Genomic DNA, 22,354 nt, shown 5'->3' with positions numbered 1-22,354 from the left:
TTTAAAATTTTATTTGAGGTGTTGATACTTTATATAACTTCATGTGAAAATTAAATGCTTATATGCAAAAGAGCTCCACAATTAAATTTCATGACAAAGAAAATAAATGTTCTTTTCTTTTCATTTTTTTTCTCTAGCTCAACTGAGAAGTCATTTCCTTGGAGATCAGGTATGACTTTTTATTTTTAAAAACTTCTTAATACAATTAATATTTAACATAATTGGATAGCTTTGCATATTTTCACTTTCTTTAAGTTAAAACATTGGACAGCAATATTTTTAATATCAAGGCTATATCTTTTCATGTTCTTTTCCATCATAAGAAAACACAGAAACACAGGGAAGACTTCACAAAAGGTCATTGTGTAATCTGGGGAAGCTGGCTACTCATTTATACAGATCGAGTCTCCTTTGACAGGGTTTCTCATGCACAGGGGATTGCAATGCATATTTTCTTTATATGTCTACATATAGACCATCTGGTAGTTTTAATATAGCCCAGTATGGTCTGGTAGCTTTTACTATAGCTCTTTATCTTTTTTGCCCTAAAGTTTCAACATCTGAAGGATGACTTAAATTAAGGAGAATGTATGCCACTTTTGCAAATATTTGGTGTCTTCATATTCAGTTTTCTTTCAGTAAGTATGTGAGCACCTGCACCATGTACCGTACAGTGCACCTTGCCAGGCAAACAGTGATGAGCACAATACAGACAAGTCCTTGTCCCCTGACCCCTGGAACTTACACTGTGAAAAATGATGCCAGAAGAAGCTTCAATACCTAAATGCTTTGGCACTTTTCAAACAAGGCTTGAGCCGAGGAAAAGATAGATTATGAAATGCCTGCTACCTAGCTGCTTGAGCTGGGTGCTAGAACTCTAGTGGTGTTTGCTCGCATGCGGGGCACTCTGCTGCTTCACCCACAAGCTGATCAGAGATGTAGCGCTCGCTCATGTTGTTGGTGAGGCAGAGGAAGAGGGAAAGCTACCTGACAATAAGACATGCAAACAGCCGTTTCATCAAGGGGAAACTCAGAGTGAAATACCTGTGGCAGACTGCCAAGGGAGTCGTGTCCGGGAGACAGTGGTCTTAACAGGCAGCCCGCTCCTGAGATAGCTCTGCAGAGAAGGTGGGCCTGTGCAGTGGGCAGGGGCACTGGCACTGGCACTGGCAGAGGGACAGCAGAAGTGACACATGGGAACGTTTAAAGCTGGTGTGGGATGGGAAAGGGCTAGAGGCACAGTTAGAGGGCTGCATTGTGTCAAATTATAGAAATCTGTAAGTACCAAGGACTTTGAAGTCTCTCAGGGGTCCTGGGGAGATGCTGAAAATCCCTTAAACAAAGCAATCACATAATTTCCACATTCTTCGGAAGAAATAACAGAGCTGTAACTGGAGGGAGGCAAAATTAGAGACAAGACCAGCGAGAAACATATTGCTGAGTTTGGGGTCAGTGCAATCCTCTGAAGTGGGCGGTCGCTGAGGAAGCAGAGGCAGATTTGGGGGCAGAGGGGGGAGACAATGATCACGTTGTGGTTTGAGTTTGCAAGGATACTGGTACCACCAAGACAATGGAGTTGAGCTGAGATGGGGAGCTGATTGAGGAGAGCACCCTGCACTACAGGGTACAGTGTTTTGGGTTTCAGATGATTAAAGAATAGCAAGTGAAAACATTGAAAGCCTTTAGAAATGTGATTACTGCAGAAAGCCCTGAATCGAATGTGAAGGAAAGCATTCTATCAAACTGACGGTTGCGTGTGTGTTAACACTTGGCTACGCGGTTCAGATGTGTGGGGTGCAGCGCTGTGGGTGAAGGACACGTGAGGTGGCGGGAGTGAGGCTGGACCCTCAGAGAGCAGCCTGCGTTTCTTTCCTGGGAGGTAATGAGAGAAGAGAGAGTGACCTGAAACCGGCCCGGGGCTGGCAGGAAGTCGGATGAGAGCAGTGTTGCTTCCCCACTCGGTCAGGGCCCTCAAGATCATTACTGAGAACGAGAAGTCTGTCTGCCCTGTTCAGCAGATATTCCAAAGGCCTTGTGGGTGGTAGAGCCCGGTGACTGGTCACGTGAGCGAGTGGATACATGCATACCTAAGTGAGTAATAGTGCTGCTTTGCCTTGTCGCCAGAATGTTTGAATATGTATATATTAGCTCCACAACTAAAGTCTAGGCCCTGGGAAAGTGTTTGTTTTTTGTTTTCTGTCTACCTCAGTGCCTGGAAAATGAGCAATTCTTAGCAGATATTAAAAATATCCCTAAGGAGCAGATGATATAAGCATTTTAATTTCAGTAACAAAACATATACTTCGGAAAAAATATATACATAAAAGTTATGAGCTGGGATTTTTAATCCTGAGAACTTTTGATTCTTAACTTGCCTCATGGTGCATGTGAAGTGTTCACAGCCTGAACAGTCCATGTGCCGCAGTGTTGCGGGTCTGTCTTTCCTATTAGATTTGGGACACATGGATTTGAACCCAGTCCTGTCACTTCCCTTCAAGCCTTTTCTTTTTCTTTTAACAGCTTTATTGAACTATAAATCGTATACCATACTATTTGCCCATTACAATTCCGTGATTCTTTCATTGCATCCATCACCACAAACAATTCTAGAACATTTTTATCACCCCTAATAGGAACCATGTACCAAATAGCAGTCACGCCCATTCTCTCCCCAGCTTCCCAGTCTTAGACAACCACTAACCACATTTCACAGAAATGGAATCATACAGGACCTTGTGCTTTGTGAATAGCTTTTTGCTTAGCATGATGTTATGGGGATTCGTACTTGTAGTGTGGATCAGAGCTTCATTCTTTCTCACTGCTAAATAATATTCTGTTGTATGGATGTAACACATTTTCCTTATCCATTCATCAGCTGGTGGATATTTAGGTTGTTTTCACTTTTGGCTGTTAGGATTACCACCACTATGAACATTCACGTACAAATTTTGGATGTATATTTTTACCTCTCTAAGAATACACCTAATAGTGGGATTGCTAGGTCGCGTGGTGATCATTTTACTTTTAAGCAACAACTAGACTGTTTTCTGAGTAGCTTCATCATTTTACATTTAATGCAGTAGAGGGCTCTTTTCTACTTCTTCTCCAATAGGTGTTGCCATCTTTTTTATTCAAGCTAGCCTAGTGGATATGGAGTAATAACTCAGGAGGGTTCTGGATTAAATTTCCCTGATAGCTAATGTGCTTTTATTTCTTTGCTTAATTTTTAGTTTTGACTCTTAAAGCAAGCTGTATTTTAAACCTACCAGCTGCCTCCCTATCAAATTGTTTTTTTACATTTTAAAAGTAATTTTTTTCCCTGATGCTAAATGTATTATTATATACCCATCAGGAGATATTTGGAAAATATAGAAAAGTATACAAAGAAAATTGAATTACTCATAATCTCTCTTATCACTTAGTCTCCCTGTATGTCTGTATTATACATAATTTTATTTTTTCTTGTTAAGCAAAATTGAAAACACTGTAAGTGCAATTGTACTTGTCACTTTTTTCACAATATATCATAAGCATTTACATTTAATATAAAATCCTTCTGTAGGTTCACTTTTATACCATGTAACTAACTTACTCCAGAAATACTTCTTGAGAGTCCTAAACAGTTGCTTAGCACGTGGCTGTGTTTACATCAAACAGCCTTTCCCTCTAGGGACTTCAGGCTTCAGGCAAGTGAACCGTATGCAGCTGTGTTACCAAGTACACTTGTAATAGGGTAGGAAATACTATAAAGGGAAGTTTAAAATATATACATTTGCCTTTATCTCCATTATTTGACATTATGGTTGTTACTGATTGTTCACTATTATAAATAAATTGGTAGCTATCACACCTTTGATTTATCTTAGGCTAGATTTTTAGAAAATTGTTTAAAATATGACATTATTAAGGTTTTTTCCTGCAGGATTGTGTTAATTTTCTCATCTTCCAGGTATATGATATTGACTCTCTTATATTCCCTCACTGACATCATCATTTATATTTCTAATTATCTATAAAATATGAAAGAACCCTGTAGATTGCCCTTTTCTTATCTTGGGGGTTAGTGTCTGATGGGTAACAGTTCTCTGTGGCTCGAGGAAAACAGCTCTGTCAGTGTACAGCTGGGAAAACAGAACTCACGTCAGGTGGTTCGGTGTACAGAGTCTGATGCCAAGAATTTCAGTGTGGATTGGAAGACTCACAGAATTAAACAGGACCATGACGCCCCCAAGAGATTCATGATGCCAGGAAGCTGCTAGCATTCCTAGGACTGCAGGGGCTAAGGGGTAGCTGGTTTTTGTCAGAGCCCTGGGGATGGAGCAGTGGGAAGAGGGTGGGATGGGAGCCAGTAAGGTGTCCAGCTTTGACTGGAATCAGGAAGGAGACACAGCCCTTGCCAGAAATGCTGGCCACAGTGGAGCAGGAGAAGCATGCCAGCTTCTCCATGCAGTGCTCCTCCTACCCCCATGGCAGTCTGTGCACTGACTGAGGTGAGCTGGAGAGGCCCGTCATAGGTGTTTCAGTACCAAAATGCAGCAGGCACTATGTGTAATTGTGCGTTGACTTACAGCATAGACAGCAGGAGCGAAGATCATGTAGACATGTGACAGCACCTGATATCTTTAGGGCTCCCACATTCTTTCTGCCCACCTCCTGTGCATTCACTAAGCTTCCCTCGCTTGACCCCATCATCAGGATGTTTATCATAACCAAATAGCAAATCTACTGCGATGTGCTTAGTTGTTTTGTCTTTCATTTTTCAATTCCCTTTTTAATATTTCATCACTTTAGAAGGCTATGCAGCCAGCTTACAGTGTGTTAAATAGACAAGTTCATAAACATAAAAATTAAATGTGTTTTGAATTCAATGTGTTTTCTTTGGCAGGGAAAGGAGATGGTATTAACTTCCAAACGGGCATTTACTTACTTTCAAGTATTTTAACTCTATTAATTTTAGTTGTTTGTTTTTCTTAAATTTCCTGCTTTTCAGCCATACTTATGACATTTAAATTGTACCCGTGACAATAAGTTGTAAGAGGAGAAAATACAAGATTGATTTTATGAATAAGAGTCAAATCTAATTTCTTTCATTTTTTTCCTAGTTGATACAGATGCTGTTATAAGCTCAAGTGTACATTAATAATTACAAGTCTTGCTGCTGTTTTTCAGGTGTATTTTTTTCTTACCATTTTGTATACAAGAGATACAGAATGTAATAGGAATGTCATCTTGTTTTTAGAATTAGGCATTCCTATTCAGAATGAACCACAGATGGATTAAATATGAAAAATATTTGAAAGGTCTTCTTTTTACTTGGTTTTGGCTAGGTCCTAACAAAAGCCACTTCTTCCTTCATTCATGTGATCTCCTATATAAGAAAGAATTACACAAAAATATTTTTAAAGAATCATTTATACATTTTAAAGTCAGAGCTACATAGAGAGAAAAGAGGCAGAGAGAGAGAGAGAGAGAGAGAGAAATCTTCCATCCGCTGGTTCACTCTCCAATTGACCGCAATGGCCAGAGCAACGCTGATCCAAAGCAGGAGCCAGGAGTTTCTTCCAGGTCTCCTACGTGCAGGGGCACAAGCACTTGGGCCATCCTCTACTGCTTTCTCAGGCCATAGCAGAGAGCTGGATCAGAAGTGGAGCAGCCTGGACTCGAACCAGTGCCCACGTGGAATGCCGGCACTGCAGGCGGCGGCTTTTCCCGCTACGTCACAGCGCCAGACCCACAAAAAGATTTAAGATCGAAGGTCTGTTCATGTCCCTCATTTGTCTTTATATTTCAGACTTTTATTTGCAGTTTCTTTGCATCTCCTCCTTCTCACTTTCACATTCTGTAATTTGATTTGAAAAGCCTGGCCTAAGACTTTTCAGCAGTACGGTGGCTTAGTAGCCAGGCAGTAGTTGCATCGCTGTTGGGAGAAGTCCCTGCTTCCTCAGGTGCCTCTTCAGGGTGCTGCCTTCTGTTGAAAGGCCAGGCCAGCTGCTGAGTTTTGTTTTTAAATAGCTAATTTACTGCAGTATCATTTTCTAAGGAAGAACTTGGGAAGCCCTAGCCAGATAAGATTTCTATTTCTTTATGATTTGGTGCAAAAGAAAGTAGCTTGCTTGATTTCTGTGGGTGACTAATTGGTTTCTAACCTGTCTTGGGGACGGAAGACTGGAAATAAAAAGCCAACATTTTTTAAATGTGGGAGCTGGAAGAGATACTTGCAAAGACTAAGAAAGAACTGTCCATGCTACTGTTTTTATTTTCTCAGGCCTTCATTACTGTCCTAGAAGTAATAAAATTCTTTTGAAGTATTTCTGCTTTATCTTTTATCTTCTCTCTATATTGTTCTGCATTCTCTAGTTTACCCATGTTACACATCTGCTTTCTAGAACCATAAATGCATATATTGCCCAGACAGGGGTCCAGAGGGCATATTGTTTTAGTGTTCCCTTCCATTTCCATTTTATTGGGGTGTCACGACTGTTCTTATGTGTGATTATAACCATCTCTTTGGTTCCATCAAAGTTGAGGGAGGTTCTAAGAATGCTTATAATAAATGGAATCATGGGAAATACATTAGAATATTAAATAAAAGGCTTGAGGCAAGTGAGAATGCAAATGCAAGAGGACTTCAAAAGGTTACTGGAAAAAAGTGAAATTAAAAGATAAGTTTATTTGGGATGGAATGTTTAACCTAGTGGTTAAAACACCTGTCCTGGGGGCTGGCGCCATGGCTCACTTGGTTAATCCTTCGCCTGCGGCACCAGCATCCCATGTGGGCACCAGGTTCTAGTCCCAGTTTCTCCTCTTCCAATCCAGCTCTCCACTGTGGCCTGGGAAGGCAGTGGAGGATGGCCCAAGTACTTGGGCCCTGCACCCGCATGGGAGACCAGGAGAAGCACCTGGCTCCTGGCTTTGGATTGGCATAGCTCCTGCCATAGCAGCCATTTGGGGGGTGAACCAATGGAAGGAAGACCTTTCTCTCTGTCTGTCTCTTTCACTGTCTAACTCTATCTGTCAAATAGAAAAAAAAAAAAATACACACGCCTGTCCTCCACATTGGACTGCCTGAGTTTGATTCCTCGCTCTGGCTCTGGCTCTGGCTCCTGACTCTAGTTTCCTGCCAGTGTAGACCCGGGGAGGGAGCAGGAATGTTTCAAGTGATTGGGTTCCTGCCATCTACGTGAAGATCTGGATTGAGCCCCTGCCTTCTGGCTTTGGCCCTGTATAGCACTGACCAGTGCCAGCAATGGGAGGAATGAATCAGCAGATGGGAGCTCTCTAGCACTCTGCCTCTCAAACAAACTGAACATTTTTAAACCTTTCTGTTTTAAAAAATTCAGTGTATTCATACTTTTCACATAATATATAATTTCTATGAACTTTTTGAAGATCCTGCATATTTATGAATTTTTGCACTAAAATGAACTTTTAATTCAATTTTCCATGAATTTTTTAAATGTAAGCTCTCATCCAAGTTTTTTTTTTTAAAGATTTATTCATTTTATTTGTAAGGCAGAACTACAGAGAGAGAGAGAGAGAGAGAGAGAGATCTTCCATCTGCTGGTACACTCACCAAATTACTGCAACAGCCAGAGCTAGGCCAATCTGAAGCCAGGAGCCAGGAGCTTCTTCCAGGTCTCCCACAGGAGTGCAGGGTTCCATGTGCTTGGGCCATCTTCTGTTGCTTTCCCGTGCCATAGCAGAAAGCTAGATCAGAAGTGGAGCACCCAGGCCAGCGCCGCGGCTCACTAGGCTAATCCTCCGCTTGTGGCGCCTGCACACCGGGTTCTAGTCCCAGTCGGGGCACCGGATTCTGTCCCGGTTGCCCCTCTTCCAGGCCAGCTCTCTGCTGTGGCCCGGGAGGGCAGTGGAGGATGGCCCAAGTGCTTGGGCCCTGCACCCCATGGGAGACCAGGAGAAGCACCTGGCTCCCGCCTTCGGATCAGCATGGTGCGCCGGCCGCTGCAGGGTGAACCAACGGCAAAGGAAGACCTTTCTCTCTGTCTCTCTCTCACTGTCCACTCTGTGTGTCAAAAAAAAAAAAAAAAAAAAAAGAAGTGGAGCACCCAGAACTCAAAACAGCAGCCATATGGGATTCCATCACTGCAGGTGGAGATTTCACCTGCTATGCCACCGCACCGGCTACTTCCATGAATTTTTGAAGTACCCTCATATATGCAAACATAATCATACTTTTTTGTAATGGAAAATACAATACACAATGTCTGTTAAAATTTTTTTTGGATTCTGCTCTCCTTTTAAGAAAAAATACATACCAATTCAGCCATAAAAATAGCTATGCCTAATGGATGCTTCCCATCTGAAAGATGCTATATATCGTAGCCAAAGATTGATTCCTTTTGTCAAAATGATCATTGGTCATTACATAAATCCTCTACATCTTGCGATGAGAATTTTGCTACAAGTCACAATTTCACAGTTTTTCTGTTCCAGGGAAAGAAAATTCCTTAAGAGTCAAGGAGGTTGCCAGTTTGAGTATTTCTGTGTGAAATACAAAGAGGGCAGTCAGTCCCAAGAGCTCCCCTTCCCTACCTCCGTGTCGTCCAGATAGAAAGCAGCCCGTCCCTCAGAGCTAGAAGACATAGGTCTGTTCCTACCAGCTGGACTGCCATAGTCCCTAGAAGAAGAAAGAATTAAAGAAAGGGGTGACTGTTAAGTAGGTGATGGGGAATTGGGAATTGGTATTCCTGGGTATGAAATTCCAGAGACCAAAAACCATAAGGCTCTCATAAAGCAATGCATTAGCAAAAGACATAGGAACTTGAAAGTAGAGGAAGTTTGTGTTTGACCCAGAAGGCATTAGAGGTTAAGGGATTTGAATAAATGGTAGAGAAAATGTTAACAATTTCATTCAGTAAGGAATTTTGACATTTGACAATAAGTAAGGAAGGGAATAGAAAAGGTTATAGTTAAATAGGAATTTTAGATGATCAGATTATTTAACTTCACAGTACTGTGTTCATATATTATGTGCTGAAATGTCATGGTTTGAAATATTGTCCATTTAATCATTACTGTATATTAGTAGTAATGTATATACTAAAGACTAAAGGAATAGGTTATGTATCCTGTTTGTATATTTAAATTTTGTTTAAAAAATGTCCGAATACAAGTTTCTTCCACTAGAGTGAGCCTAAAAAAATAAAAACATAAATACTGATTAGAAAAGATAAGTGAGAGACTAGCCCTAAGTCAACATTTCTATCTTTTTTTTCCCTACTTCTGGAACAGGTGACTTACCATACACACACACACACACACCCTAGCACATCATGCAATAAGACATGAACTTGAATGGTTAAACTTTGTTTTTCAGTAGAAATATACTGAATTTATAAACAAGATACAGTAGGAAGTACTGTTACATTTTACATGTTAATAAATAGAATAGTAAATCAGCAATCATGTATAAAGGATGATTGAGGACAGTGAATGTTATGATTTAGTGTGGCTATAAATTATACAGAGTTTTATCATATTTTCCTTGCTGTTTCTCCTCTAAATATCAGAAGCATTTGAATTTCTTTTATAGCCAGCCTCAGAGACTGTATTTTTCTCCCTTATGTTCTATAGGTCTGTTTTAGCCACGTAGTCATGGTGGATCAGCTTTCTGTCTCAAAGGCAGTGCTGTAGCTTCCTGCTTGCCCCTATAAAAGTGGTTCTTACCCTGACAATGTTTCATTACAAAAACAAGGCATGCTTCTTCTGTTTAAAAAATTGAAAGTCCAGAAGCATTTGAAGTAAAAGGTTAAAATTTCCCTCATTCCCACAACTTTCATACCACAATCACTGCTACCCACACCAATACCCATAACATGTATAGGAGAAGATACAGAATCAAATACAGTAAACTATTAACTGTGTGTATAAATATCCATGCATATTTGGCTTTGGTTCTCTTTTGATACAAATGAAGATGTGTTGTGCTGTTCCTTAGGTTTTTTATTCCTTAACAACATTGTAAGACCATGCGGGTGTTTCTTTTTCAGCATATAAAGATCTGCTTCCTTCTTTTTAATTACCAAGTAGTGTCCATTGTTTGGAAATTTTATATTCTCAAGTAATTAGTCCCATAGTAAACATTTTTTTCCCAACTTTTCACTGTTAAAAACAATGGTAAAGATTTCGTGTACATATCTGAGAATCTCCCTCATTTAGGTTTCCGGAAGTTGAACCGCTAGAGGCAAGGCTGTGTGCATTTTTGTGCCAGTAAATAGTGTCAACCTTCCCACCACAATCTGTCCCCCAGTCATACCTACTCTTCTATGCTTACTGTGTTACCACTGTACAAAAATGTGAATCTTGATATTTCAAATTTTACATAAGTTATTACTCATTTAAAACACCAGTTTTTCAAATTTCCATATATCATTGGGTTAATGAACAGATAAAACAGAATAAAATCACTTAAAGAAATCACTATGAAATATTCATTACATAATAACATTCCATCGAGACTTCAGCATACATACCCCTGACCATTCTGTATTTGATTAGCTCTTATGGAAACTGCAGATCAAACTGATCTTAAAATTTAATAAAATCTTCATAGTGTTTCCTACCAGTTTTGCTTTCTGTCTCCATGCCTGACTCAAAATGATCACATACATTTTTCTAACAACACAGAATGCAACAACCATTACCAAAATAGGCAAAAGCACACATTTTTAAACTACTCTTGGAGGTAATTACAGTACCAGTATCTCATTCAGGAGGGTCACAGATTTTACTGCATATTGGAATTTTTTTAAATGCCCAATTCATACCCCCCACAAAATTTGAAAGTGTGGAGAAGGGGCCGGCGCCACAGCTCAATGGGCTAATCCTCTGCCTTGCATCGCCGGCATACTGGGTTCTAGTCCCGGTCGGGGCGCCGGATTCTGTCCCGGTTGCCCCTCTTCCAGGCCAGCTCTCTGCCGTGGCCGGGGAGTGCAGTGGAGGATGGCCCAAGTGCTTGGGCCCTGCACCCATGGGAGACCAGGATAAGTACCTGGCTCCTGCCATCAGATCAGCATGGTCCTAGCTCCTCTACTGCCAATGTGGAAGACTTGGGTGGAGCCCAGCCCCAGTTGTTGCAAGCATTTGAGTGAACCAGTGGATGCAAGACCTGCCCCTCACTCTCTTGTTCTCTGTTGCTTTCTCTATGTTATTTTACCTTTCAAATAAATAAATAAATCTTTTTTAAAAAAATAGTCATTAAAGCAGAGAATTAAAAACTTAACTTGCTGATCCTGGATAGATTGTATTTTAAAATAATCAAATAACCTGAACTATAGCAATCTAAGATATTCTAAAATAATTCCTACTGATAAATGTAGAAAGAATAAAATGGAAAAAAAATCACCAATTTTCAAGCCCTTAAGTAATAATCAAGCAGAAATTGCCAGTGGATGCTAAAACCTCTAGGTTATCAACACTACCTGCACATTAGAATCCCTATGGGAAATTATTTAAAGCTCAATTTTCAGGGTTGGATATTGAGCCCATTGGGGTGCCCACATACCATACTAGAGAGTCTGAATCAGAGTACCAGATCCTGGTTTCCTGTGAACACATCTCTAGAAGGCAGCAGGCGATGGCTCAAGTGGTTGGGTTTCCCTGCCACCCATATAGGAGACCTGGATTGAGTTCTGGGCTCCTGCTATTTGGGCATTTGGGTTGTAAACTCATAGATGAAAGATACTCTATCTATCTTTTTCTCTCTCAGGTAAATAAATTATTTTTCAAATCCCAGTATTCAATTTGTAGTCTAGACTGCCTCAGTAGGACTCTCTGGGTATGACACTTATGCCAAGTCATAGTAAAGATCACCCAACCTTTGGCTCAGGACACTGCAGGGCACTCAGAAAACCAGAGTCGACAACCAGTGCATTAGAGAGAGAAGTTAGTGATGAACTTGATGGTAGAAGGATCAGGCTGCCACTACCTGAATTGGCTGATTGAGCCTAGCAACTGTGAAAGCTATAAGAAAAAATGTGAAGTACGCACCATCATCCATAAAATGCTGAAATCACAATGGTTTGGCCTGAAATCTTTTAGCCTCTTCTGCTCACAAGAAATACTGAAGTTAGAGGAGTTTGTTAATGACACCATGAGAAAACTGTCAGACAATTCAGATTGTGGAACAGCCCACAAGTGTATTGCTGTGGTTCCCTGCGGGTGTCAATAACATGAAACTGAGAGAATGGGAGCCCCTTGCTAGATTATGGAACCTATGTGACAACCATACTCAAGTGCAAGCAGAGGGCCTCATCTCAACCTAGTGCAATGCAAGTGAATTAAGGTATGTCTGAGACAGCAGGAAAATTTGAATGTGAACTCAGATGGCATTGTAGAATAAGTGTAGATTTGCAAAGTTCTGATTTTATAGAAATGCATATGAAGTTTTTAGACTTGAAATGATCTGATGTGAGGTTTAAGATTCTGTAACAGGAAGTGAGAAAGATAAATAGAGCATAAAATATGTGGCAAAAAATAATAATTTAAATATTGGGGCAATTTAGTATACTTTTTATGTTTGTATATGTTTGAAATTTTTCAGGTACTTATTTTACTTGAAAGGCAGTGTTACAGAAGGGTAGAGACATCTTCCATCTGCCTGTTCACTCCCTGAATGGCTGCAAAGTGCTTGGGACTAGGCCAGGCCAAAGACAGGGGCCTCATCTGTGTCTCCCAAGTGGGTGGCAGGAGCCCAAGTGCTCAGGCCATCTTCCACTAGTTTTCTCTGGCACATTAGCAGGGAGCTGGATTGGAAGTGAAGCAGCCAGGACTTAAACTAGTGCTCATATGGAATGCCAGCATCCAAGTGGCAGCTTACACTGCACCACAACCCCAGATTAAAAAAATTTTTAAATAAACCCTCAATATATTGAAGTTAAAATGGTACAGCAATCAGAATAACATGTGTTCAGTGAAGGAAAAGAATTGATCACACTCTGAATGTCAGCCTTCACTGAAATGGTGGGAAAGAAGCATGAAACAGAGGACAAGCTTCCCAGCCAGTGATACTGGCTATGTTTTCCACATGTTGGAGAATGTTGTTAAATGAGCTTTGATTATGCAGAATGACTGTATTGTGCTGAGAAGTGCCTTTCTGATTTAGGACTGCAAATTCGTCACTTTTTCTGCAGGGCCACCACCAAGTAAGAATGTCAGTTGAGCAATACAGGTTAAGCGTCCCTTATCCGAAATGTCTGGGACCACAAATGTTTCAGATTTCAGAACTTTCCAGATTTTAGAATATTTGCATAGAGTTTACTGGTTGAGCATTTATAATCCAAAAACCTAAAATCTGAAAAGCTGTGAACTCTGAAACATTTTGAGCACTGACGTGAGGCAAGAGAGTGCTCCCAAAGTTTTGGATTTCAGTTTTCTGGATTAGAGACGGTCAATCTGTTTTAGCATTTTGCTCTAGCAAAAATGTTATCTTAGGTCACTTATGCATATGTGAACATATCCCCAAAGCCTAAAGTACTTGGGGTAAAAATCAGATGTCCAATTAAACAATTTAGATTTTCTACAAACATGTCATAAATGTTTAAACTTTCTTATACATTTGGTGATACATGAAGAAATGTTCTATTAACTACCTCAGATAAAATAAAAATTGGAGAACCTGAATTTTTTTTTCTTTCCTTTACCACTGCCTCTGTGCACAGAGCCTTGGTGCCTCGGTCTGCTGGTATTGCTCTGAGAAACATTCAAAGGCTGCCATTGATAATTCCACATTTCATTCTTACACCACGGTTAGTCCACATTTAGCATTAATGTGATAGTCTTACCCAGAAAGATAACCAGGAGAAAAATTTAGAAAAACTTGCTGTTCCAAAAGAACCATTTATTTCTTTTCACGGGGATTATCATCCTTGCTAGGTTTATGTGGAGTTCTTCTAAGAAGATTATTTTGGTTTTTTAACAAAAGAATCTGTCTTATATCTCCCACTGTCAAATATTCTGATTTGTGGATTTGTTCTTTGGAAGATATTTAAGAGTGATTTTTGAGCACTTAATCATTGCTTCCATAGGCTAATGACTTAGAATATCACAATGAATCTCTGATTCTTTTTTCAGCTTTCTATGTAGGAAGTAAGAACTCCATCTGTGACCATATATGAATACTTACATATTAAATTTGGGCTTGGACAATTTACCTATCTGGTTCATTTCTTTTTATCTTTATATTTCTTAGCTCCTTGGTTTCTCTGCGTAAATCAGTTATGGTAGATATAACACTTGTATTTTAATTAGTACCAATACTAAAATTATTTAATAGACACTGATTGTTGATGTGATTATTTGTGGAAATTCCTATTCAGTTTACTTTTTCTAAAAATTACTTTTATTGGTTTTATATTCTTGAGCAGAATTCAGAAGTTTAAAAATATTTATGATCAGACGATCTTTGATGATGTACAGAACTAAAACACTTCACATTTATCATAAAAATCAAATAAAACACTTTATAACAGGTTTTGCAAATACAAAGCCTACTTAAGCTACAAAATTGGATGTAGGCAAATAAGCTTTTTTTAAAAAAGATTTATTTATTTATTCATTTATATGAAAGTCAGAATTACAGAAAGAGAGAGAGAGAATCTTCCATCCACTGGCACAGTCCCCACATGGCTACGATGGCCAGGGCTAGTCCAGGCCAAAGCCAGGAGCCAGGAGTCCCCTGTGCAGGGGCCCAAGCACTTGGGCCATTCTCCACTGCCTCTTCCAGGCCACAGCAGGGAGCTGGATTGGAAGGGAAACAAGTTGCCCACAAGGAGTTGCAGGAGGCAGCCTCACCCATTACACTACCATGCCGACTCCAGCAAATGAGCTTTTACAGTGAATGTGAAGACATACTATTTGGTGTTAAGGGCAAAGTTGAAAAGGAACTAGAAGATACTTCATTAATGCTTTCTATTCTCCAAGGTTTGTCATACAACATTTTCTAGAACAGTAAAAATTTTAGAGCCCTTGTTAATATTTAAGAGATAATATAAATATTCATAAGACCCAAGAACCTAGATGTACTCAAGAGAACCAGACTAGAAATAGTTTCAAGGAACAGGATCATCTGCTCTTTCCCTTAAATCTTTACTTCCATTAAAACCCAACTTTTAAAAAGCGATCATATCTATTTTAGCTTATATTTGAGTCAGTAAACTCTGGGTCTCTATAATATTCTTAATATATCAGTCAACATTCATTTTCTTCTGTGGACCAAAGATTGTTAGTGCACTTCACATTTCCATCATCCTGTTTACAGTTTCCTTGTGAAGCTGTATTTCCTCATGACCTTATTCCCTCTGATAATGGGCTTATCTAGTCTAGAAATAAATCTTGGGGAACTGAAAAGGCGAAGGCTTTTTGATGCCGTCTCCCAGATCTTTCAGAATCTGGCCTAGACCTTTACTTCCTAACCTTTAGTAATAGGCATTGGAGTATTTCTGCACCTCTGTGGAAAACAGACTCCCTCTTTTGCCTGTAGTCCTACAGGAAGTGAGAACTCTGGTCAAACAGGAAGTTGAATTCCTGTAAGACAACATGTTTTACTCCTTTTTTTTTTTTTTTCTTTTCTTTTTCAAAGTATTGCCCCTCTGGGGAAGAGTCAAGTCAACTCAAAAGCCAGAGAATTCGAAGAAACTGCTAAAGAGAGTGCTGACCCTGAGCATTGAGCAGGCACAAAGAAGAATAGCCAAGCATGAGGCTACAGTGTGCTAGGCTGTGAAAGACTGGTTACAGGGTTATGTATACTAGCAGTCTCCTTCCTGAGCTCTTGATTCCTGTTTCCATGGCGATTTTACACAGAGAGCAGACCTTCCTGGATTTGTACAGTACAAACACCAAGACGCAGAGATGAACAGAACAGAGCCATTTTAATAATTTCCTTTTTTTTTTAATTTATTTGACAGATAGAGTTAGCCAGTGAGAGAGAGACGGACAGAGAGAAAGGTCTTCCCTCCGTTGGTTCACCCCTCAAATGGCTGCTACAGCCAGAACTACGCTGATCCAAAGCCAGGAGCCAGGTGCTTCCTCCTGGTCTCCCATGCGGGTGCAGGGGCCCAAGGACCTGGGCCATCCTCCACTGCTTTCCCGGACCACAGTAGAGAGCTGGACTGGAGGAGGAGCAACCGGGACTAGAACCTGGCGCCCATATGGGATGCTGGCACTGCAGGTGGAGGATTAACCAAGTGAGCCACAGTGCCGGCCCCTTAATAATTTCAAGTTCTTTGTGAGATCTTAGATTCTTTACTAAGCATATTTTCATGTCTACTTTGTATTTTGAGGATGTATGTCAAAGAAAACATAATTTACATTGTGTTTCATCTTTTACTATGTGTTTAATGAGGTGGATAATATACCAGATTTCCATAGCCCTATAGCAGTATTGTCTGTTTCCCACAAACATTTTTTAGATGCAGCCTTCTATCTACTCTTTTTTAAAATTATTTTTGTTTTTAATATTGGGGCACTCAGATGAAATATAACGGGCAAACAGGACCATGATTCCAGTAATCACTCAGTGTTAGACACAGATGAAGATTTCATGTTAACTTGCATTTTCTCGGAAGATGCTAACTGATGTTTGAAAATGCCCATAGAATATTTCTGGTGTCCCAGAAAACATGTTTGTGACTTTGTTTCAAGTAACACATGTTCTTCATTATACACATTAAAGGAGTAGCATTCACATGCTGTTTGCCATTTTTTATTTATAAAAATGTTTCTTTTCTGTTCTAATCATGCTAAATCATAATATCTTAGCAATTTAATGGTAAGGATACAACATTGATCATGAAATGGTTGATCCCACACTATAGGCCTCTGTGTTTTCTCTGGTAAACTTGACTGGTGTCTCTTTCCATTCCATATAAAAAAATATTTTTATGAAGATATTCATTTTAAAGTATGTCTGCATAAATTAATGCATAATTGATAAATGTGACCCTTACCATATTTCAGAGATTCCTACTTTATCCAGTATATAGGAAATGGGTCTTCTGTTATCTGAGGTATGGTAGCTGTGCATACTTATTTCATACATATGCACATATAGTTTGTGAATTACAAATCTTCAAAAAAAGTAAATGATAGAAAAACTATCTTGAAACACATTATACTTTTTAAATGATTCATAGGAGATTTTGTCTCAATGTACATATCGATATTAGGTTCCAGAAACAGAAAAAATTAGTGAAGACCATATCCATACTATATAAATTGGTTATTTTATAGTTCATGTCAACTCTTTTGGAGTAGGCATTTGATTTAGCACTTGTTGCTTGGGACACCCTCATCCCATATTGGAGTGCCCGGGTTTGGTTCCTAGCTCCACTTTTGATTAGCTTACTCATAATGCCTACCCTGGGAGCAGTATGTGATGGCCCAAGCAGTCGGGTCCCTGAGAGACCTAGATTGAGTTCTGTGTCTACTGGCATCAGTCTGGCCCAGCCTCAGCTGTTGCAGGTATTGGGGGAGTGAACCAGACAGATCTCTGTCTCTCCGCCTTCCAAATAAAATAACTTTAAAAGATTTAAATGAACCTCTTATCAGTTTTTCACAACTCTACTATGTTTAGTAAAACGGCACAAAACTCTGTTATCTGTTCTCTAAACCCAGTTACTTGGATCTTGAAAGTGGTTTCTGGGGATATGGGAACTTGGTATGTTAGTGTTCTAGTTAGTATCTCAGTGTCCTTTTCTATCTTCTGTTTCCTGGGGCATTGCATTTAAAAGAAACAGAGTTGGGTAATGACATTTAGCTGGAATGTGGTTAGATTGCTTTCAGTGTAATGTTTTGTTCCTATAATTTTTGAAATACTAAGTCTGTTAAATGCTGTTATTTGAGTGACCAGGGTGTAATCACACATCTCATAATTTGCACTTTTTCTGAGGTTATTTATTTTGAATAACTTCTCTTAAAGAAGGATTTGAATGAGCACAATTGTTGTCACATGATTTGTGATAACAGACTTACATTGACTAAAAAGGGACACTTGCCAAAGTACAGTATCTCTTTCTTGGTTCCTATTTAAATAATAGCTCTGAATAGTTCTTGTAAAAATAGCAGCACACACAGACCTCTAATGGCTTTTGGTTTCCATGGTGATAATTTTTCAGATCCTGACACTGCATGCCACCTGGTGTTTCTAAGCCAAAAGCTTTCATATATTGGTGTCTCAAGTTTTATCTTTTATTAAAACTGAAACTCAGAGCATCTAAGTGCCTTTTTCTTGAAGACCATGTGTGTTTCCATGTATGTGGAGTCTTGAGGCTACCAAAGTGGTGCTTCCCTTGCTGTGGTTTGTTGCTGTTGGGTGGACCAGAGTGGGGCTACTGTACAGCTGTGATTTCAGGCCGGCTCCTGGGCAGCCATCACCAGCCATTTCAGTGCCGTATAACTCCTGTAGCTCACACACTCCTCGTATTTTACTAGGCCTTCAAGAATTGCTGGATAAGACTGGTCAGAACTCTGGAAACTCAGGAGACTTACAGATGAAGCAGATCACTTTCCCCTATAGTCAGCCTGACACTGACTCAGATCATATTTCATCTACACCACTGAAACCGTATGCAATCTGTAATCTTCATTGAAATTCCAGACCGTACAATTTAGAACTGTCAGAGAACTCTACCTACCACATGTACTGTCAAATGATCTATCAGGAGACATGTCATTAAAAACCCAGGCTAAGAATGTCGGAGAATCTCTCTAGAGGCTAGGAAACAAAACATTGCATTGAATTTGACATAAAGGTTTAGAATGCAGTAGGATTTCCCAGTTCTCCCTCAAACCTCATATTCATCTTCTAAGCCAGCCAGAATGGCAGTGAATAAAAATTTGACTTTGCTTTACATAGCCAAATTTTGTTGAACACATTAAGGTAAAGCTCCACACCATGACAGGCACAAATCAGCACCCAGTAAAGGGAAGCTGCTGTTCTTACTGAGACTTTGTTTTTTCCACAAATATGTACTGAGCATGTACCAAATAGCATCCTAGGCAGTGAGGATGTGACAGAAAACAAATCAGACAGAAGTCTGCCCCCCCTCTCTGAGCTTATACTCTAGTCAAAAAGAGTGTGGTGGTAAGTGCCAAACAGAAGGCGAACCTACACACACACACACACACACACAATCTGAGAATGCTTGTAAAAGTTTGTGGAAAATAGAATTGAAACAACTGATGACTGGATAAAGAAATTATGATACTTTTACACTATGGAGAACTACTCACTGTAAAAAGAAAAAAAAATGAAATGCTTTCTTTTGCAACAAAATGGGTGAAAGAAGTCAGTCCCCAAAAGACAGATATCATATTTTCCCCTGATCTGGGGTAGCTAATAGTGTTTCTAAAAGGTAATCTATAGGAGTGAAATAGACATTTTGAGATTCATTGATTGGTTTACAGCCCTTGTTTCTACTGTTGAGGAACAGTGTTTTGGTTTGTTTTTGTTTTTGTTTTTACTATTTGTTGAACTCCTTATCTAATGTAGGGTTAATCTTATGAGCATAAAGTTAACTGAAAATAGATCTTTGTAAAATTAAGAGTGGGAATAGGAGAGGAGGGGGAGGAAGAAGGGTTGGAGCATGGGCAGGACGGAGGGTAGGGTGGGAGACATCACTATGTTCCTAAATCTGCATATGTGAAATACATGAAACTTGTAGACCTTACATAGAATTTAAAAAAGAACATGTTTATTTTGGTCAAAAAATTTTTTGAAATCCAGCATAGGTTTTTCATAATTAGAATTTTCTGTGAGCTTTTTTTGAGGGTATCTTGTATCTTTTCTTAGAAAGGCATTCTTAGAGCCCAGCAAGTAATACAGTCTTAAGAAACAAAAACAGGGGCCAGTGCCGTGGCTCACTTGGTTAATCCTCCGCCTGAGGCGCCGGTATCCCATATGGGCACTGGGTTCTGTTCCCGGTTGCTCCTCTTCCAGTCCAGCTCTCTGCTGTGGCCCAGGAGGGCAGTGGAGGATGGCTCAGGTGCTTGGGCTCCTGCACCTGCATGGGAGACCAGGAGGAGGCTCCTGGCCTCTGGCTTCGGATCGGCGCAGCACTGGCCGTGGCAGCCATTTGGAGAGTGAGCCAACGGAGGGAAGACCTTTCTCTCTGTCTCTCTCTCTCTCTCTCTCTCTCTCACTGTCTAACTCTATCTGTCAAATAAAAGAGAGAGAGAGAGAGAGAGAGAGAGAGAAAATGGGACGAGGGGGAGAGAAAGGAAGAAAGATTAGTGAAGACCTTGCAGTCCTTGCCATTTTATGTTGAACTCAGAATGTGATACACACCTCAAGTCTTTGAAGTGAGAGTCACACAGGACTCCTGAGAAGAAGTTAGCAACATAAAAGTTAAAACTGAAGAGAGAGACTTGTCATGAAGGTAGTCAGAACATGAGAAAATATATTTCATCGACACTAGAAGAAAAACCTATTTGATGAAATTGGGGAAAGGCAGCATGATCTACACAATCAAAATTTACAGCATTAGAAAAACAAATTGGTATGGGGAAAGAGATAAATTGGAGATTGTTTTTCAACTTTGAATGGTACAGTTAAAAATAAAATGAGTTAACTTTGCCTAGAGGAAATGATCATCAGGTTAGAAAAGACGAAATGCATAAAATAAGCATCGGGTGAGAAGGTAACGTTCCCATTGTTTGCAGCTCTGAGAGCGCTGCCAGTGCCAGGAAAAGTTGGCCTTACTTTCAGAAGTGTCATCAAGAAGCTCAATAGTGCGGATCCTGTGTAGGTGTTCATTTTAGAAGTTTAGGATATGGAAGACCTTTTTTAAAATATTCAGTCACTGTTCTCACTCGGTTTATTTAACATCTTGGACAGAGGTGAGTTTCCCAAGAGGGAACAAGATCAGTTTTCGGATTTTGATTTAATAGGAGTGTAAGTTAAATTAGGGCAAAAAATACTTAGGAAATTGGCAAAGTGTGTTAGTGAACTCTGAGTACATTGAACACATTCACTTATTTTTTTAAAAAAAGATTTATTTGAAAGTCAGAGTTACACAGAGAGAGAAGGAGAGGCAGAGAGAGAGAGAGAGGTCTTCCATCTGCTGGTTCACTCCCCAATTGGCTGTGACAGCTGGAGCTGTGCGCATCCGAAGCCAGGAGCTTCTTCCAGGTGTTCCATACAAGTGCAAGGGCCCAGAGACTTAGGCCACCTTCTACTGCTTTCCCAGGTCCTAGCAGAGAGCTGGATCAGAAGTAGAGCAGCCAGGATTCGAACCGGCACCCATATGGGATGTCAGCACTGCATGTGGCAGCTTTTCCCACTGAGCCACAGCACTGGCCCCGAACACATTCACTTATATAAGTCAAAATCACTGTGCTGTTTAATGTGAAAATATAACCGTACATTAACATAGATTTAACATGTAAATTACATGATGCTAGTGACAGATATCTTAACCTTTTAAAGCAAGTTTTTGTATAATATTGTCAATAGATTAAGCTGATTAATCTTAATCTTCTTACAGAGGTGCCAAATACTGGTGCAAGCAAACCTAGAGTTTCTGACGCTGTCCATCCCAACAACTATCTCATCAGGACAGAGCCAGAGCAAGGGACTCTTTATTCACCAGAACAGACATCTCTCCATGAAAGTGAGGGTCTGTTGTATTATCTTTTAAGCATTGGGTTTGCTTTTACTATTTTTCTTTTTGAAAGTGAGCATCAGCAGTGTATAACAGAGATATTTCCTACTGGTTTCATTCCTGCAGGATCATTGGGTAACTCAAGAAGTTCAACACAAATGAATTCTTACTCCGACAGTGGATACCAGGAAGCAGGGAGTTTCCACAACAGCCAGAACGTGAGCAAGGCTGATAATAGACAACAGCATTCATTCATAGGATCAACCAGTAACCATTTGGTGAGGAATTCAAGAGCTGAAGGACAAACACTGGTTCAGGTAAAGCAGACACGCCAAGCTCCTTATATAGAAACACCCTCCTATTTGAGTATCTGTTACAGGTATTCCTGATTAAGATAAGTCAGTTTTGAATTTATAAAATGAATAAAGTAGCAAAGTCATTTTACACTATTTGCATTATGACGTTAAGTATGTTTTAGGCATAAAACCTAAATATATATTTCCTTCCATTAATTAACTCCTATTAATGAATTTTGATTAATTTCAAGACTCAATAGAGTAACTCTGGAAACAAGTTTGGTATAAGGAGAAGAGTCCAAGGGAAGAGTAAAATAAGAGAATGGAATGTTTTAGTCCCTGAAGGGTTATAAGCTTTTAAAAAAAAACTGGAACTAAAATATTCTATAGAAAACAGCACTTTTTCCCTGCATACAATGGGACAGCCCCCATTCTAACCCA

At 39.8% G+C, this 22,354-nt stretch overlaps 1 protein-coding gene across 33 annotated transcripts in view; it reads left to right on the top strand.

The window, feature by feature from the left end:
* Window positions 1-22,354, top strand: part of PKP4 (plakophilin 4) — a 255,756-nt gene that overhangs the window by 169,147 nt on the left and 64,255 nt on the right. For 21 of the 33 annotated variants that reach the window (XM_051849503.2, XM_017342865.3, XM_002712199.5 and 18 more), the window contains 3 exons: window positions 138-169; window positions 21,501-21,632; window positions 21,744-21,934. In XM_051849503.2, coding sequence (XP_051705463.1) covers window positions 138-169; window positions 21,501-21,632; window positions 21,744-21,934 — 355 coding nt within the window. Of the gene's footprint in view, window positions 1-137; window positions 170-21,500; window positions 21,633-21,743; window positions 21,935-22,354 lie in introns of those variants that run through there. The other 12 variants (XM_051849505.2, XM_051849500.2, XM_051849499.2 and 9 more) reach the window with 4 other exon arrangements.

Source organism: Oryctolagus cuniculus, chromosome 3, assembly GCF_964237555.1.
Source record: "Oryctolagus cuniculus chromosome 3, mOryCun1.1, whole genome shotgun sequence".
Lineage (NCBI taxonomy): Eukaryota > Metazoa > Chordata > Mammalia > Lagomorpha > Leporidae > Oryctolagus > Oryctolagus cuniculus.
The sequence above is the reverse complement of the archived record's forward strand: the minus strand, read 5'-3'. Positions and strand labels throughout refer to the sequence as shown.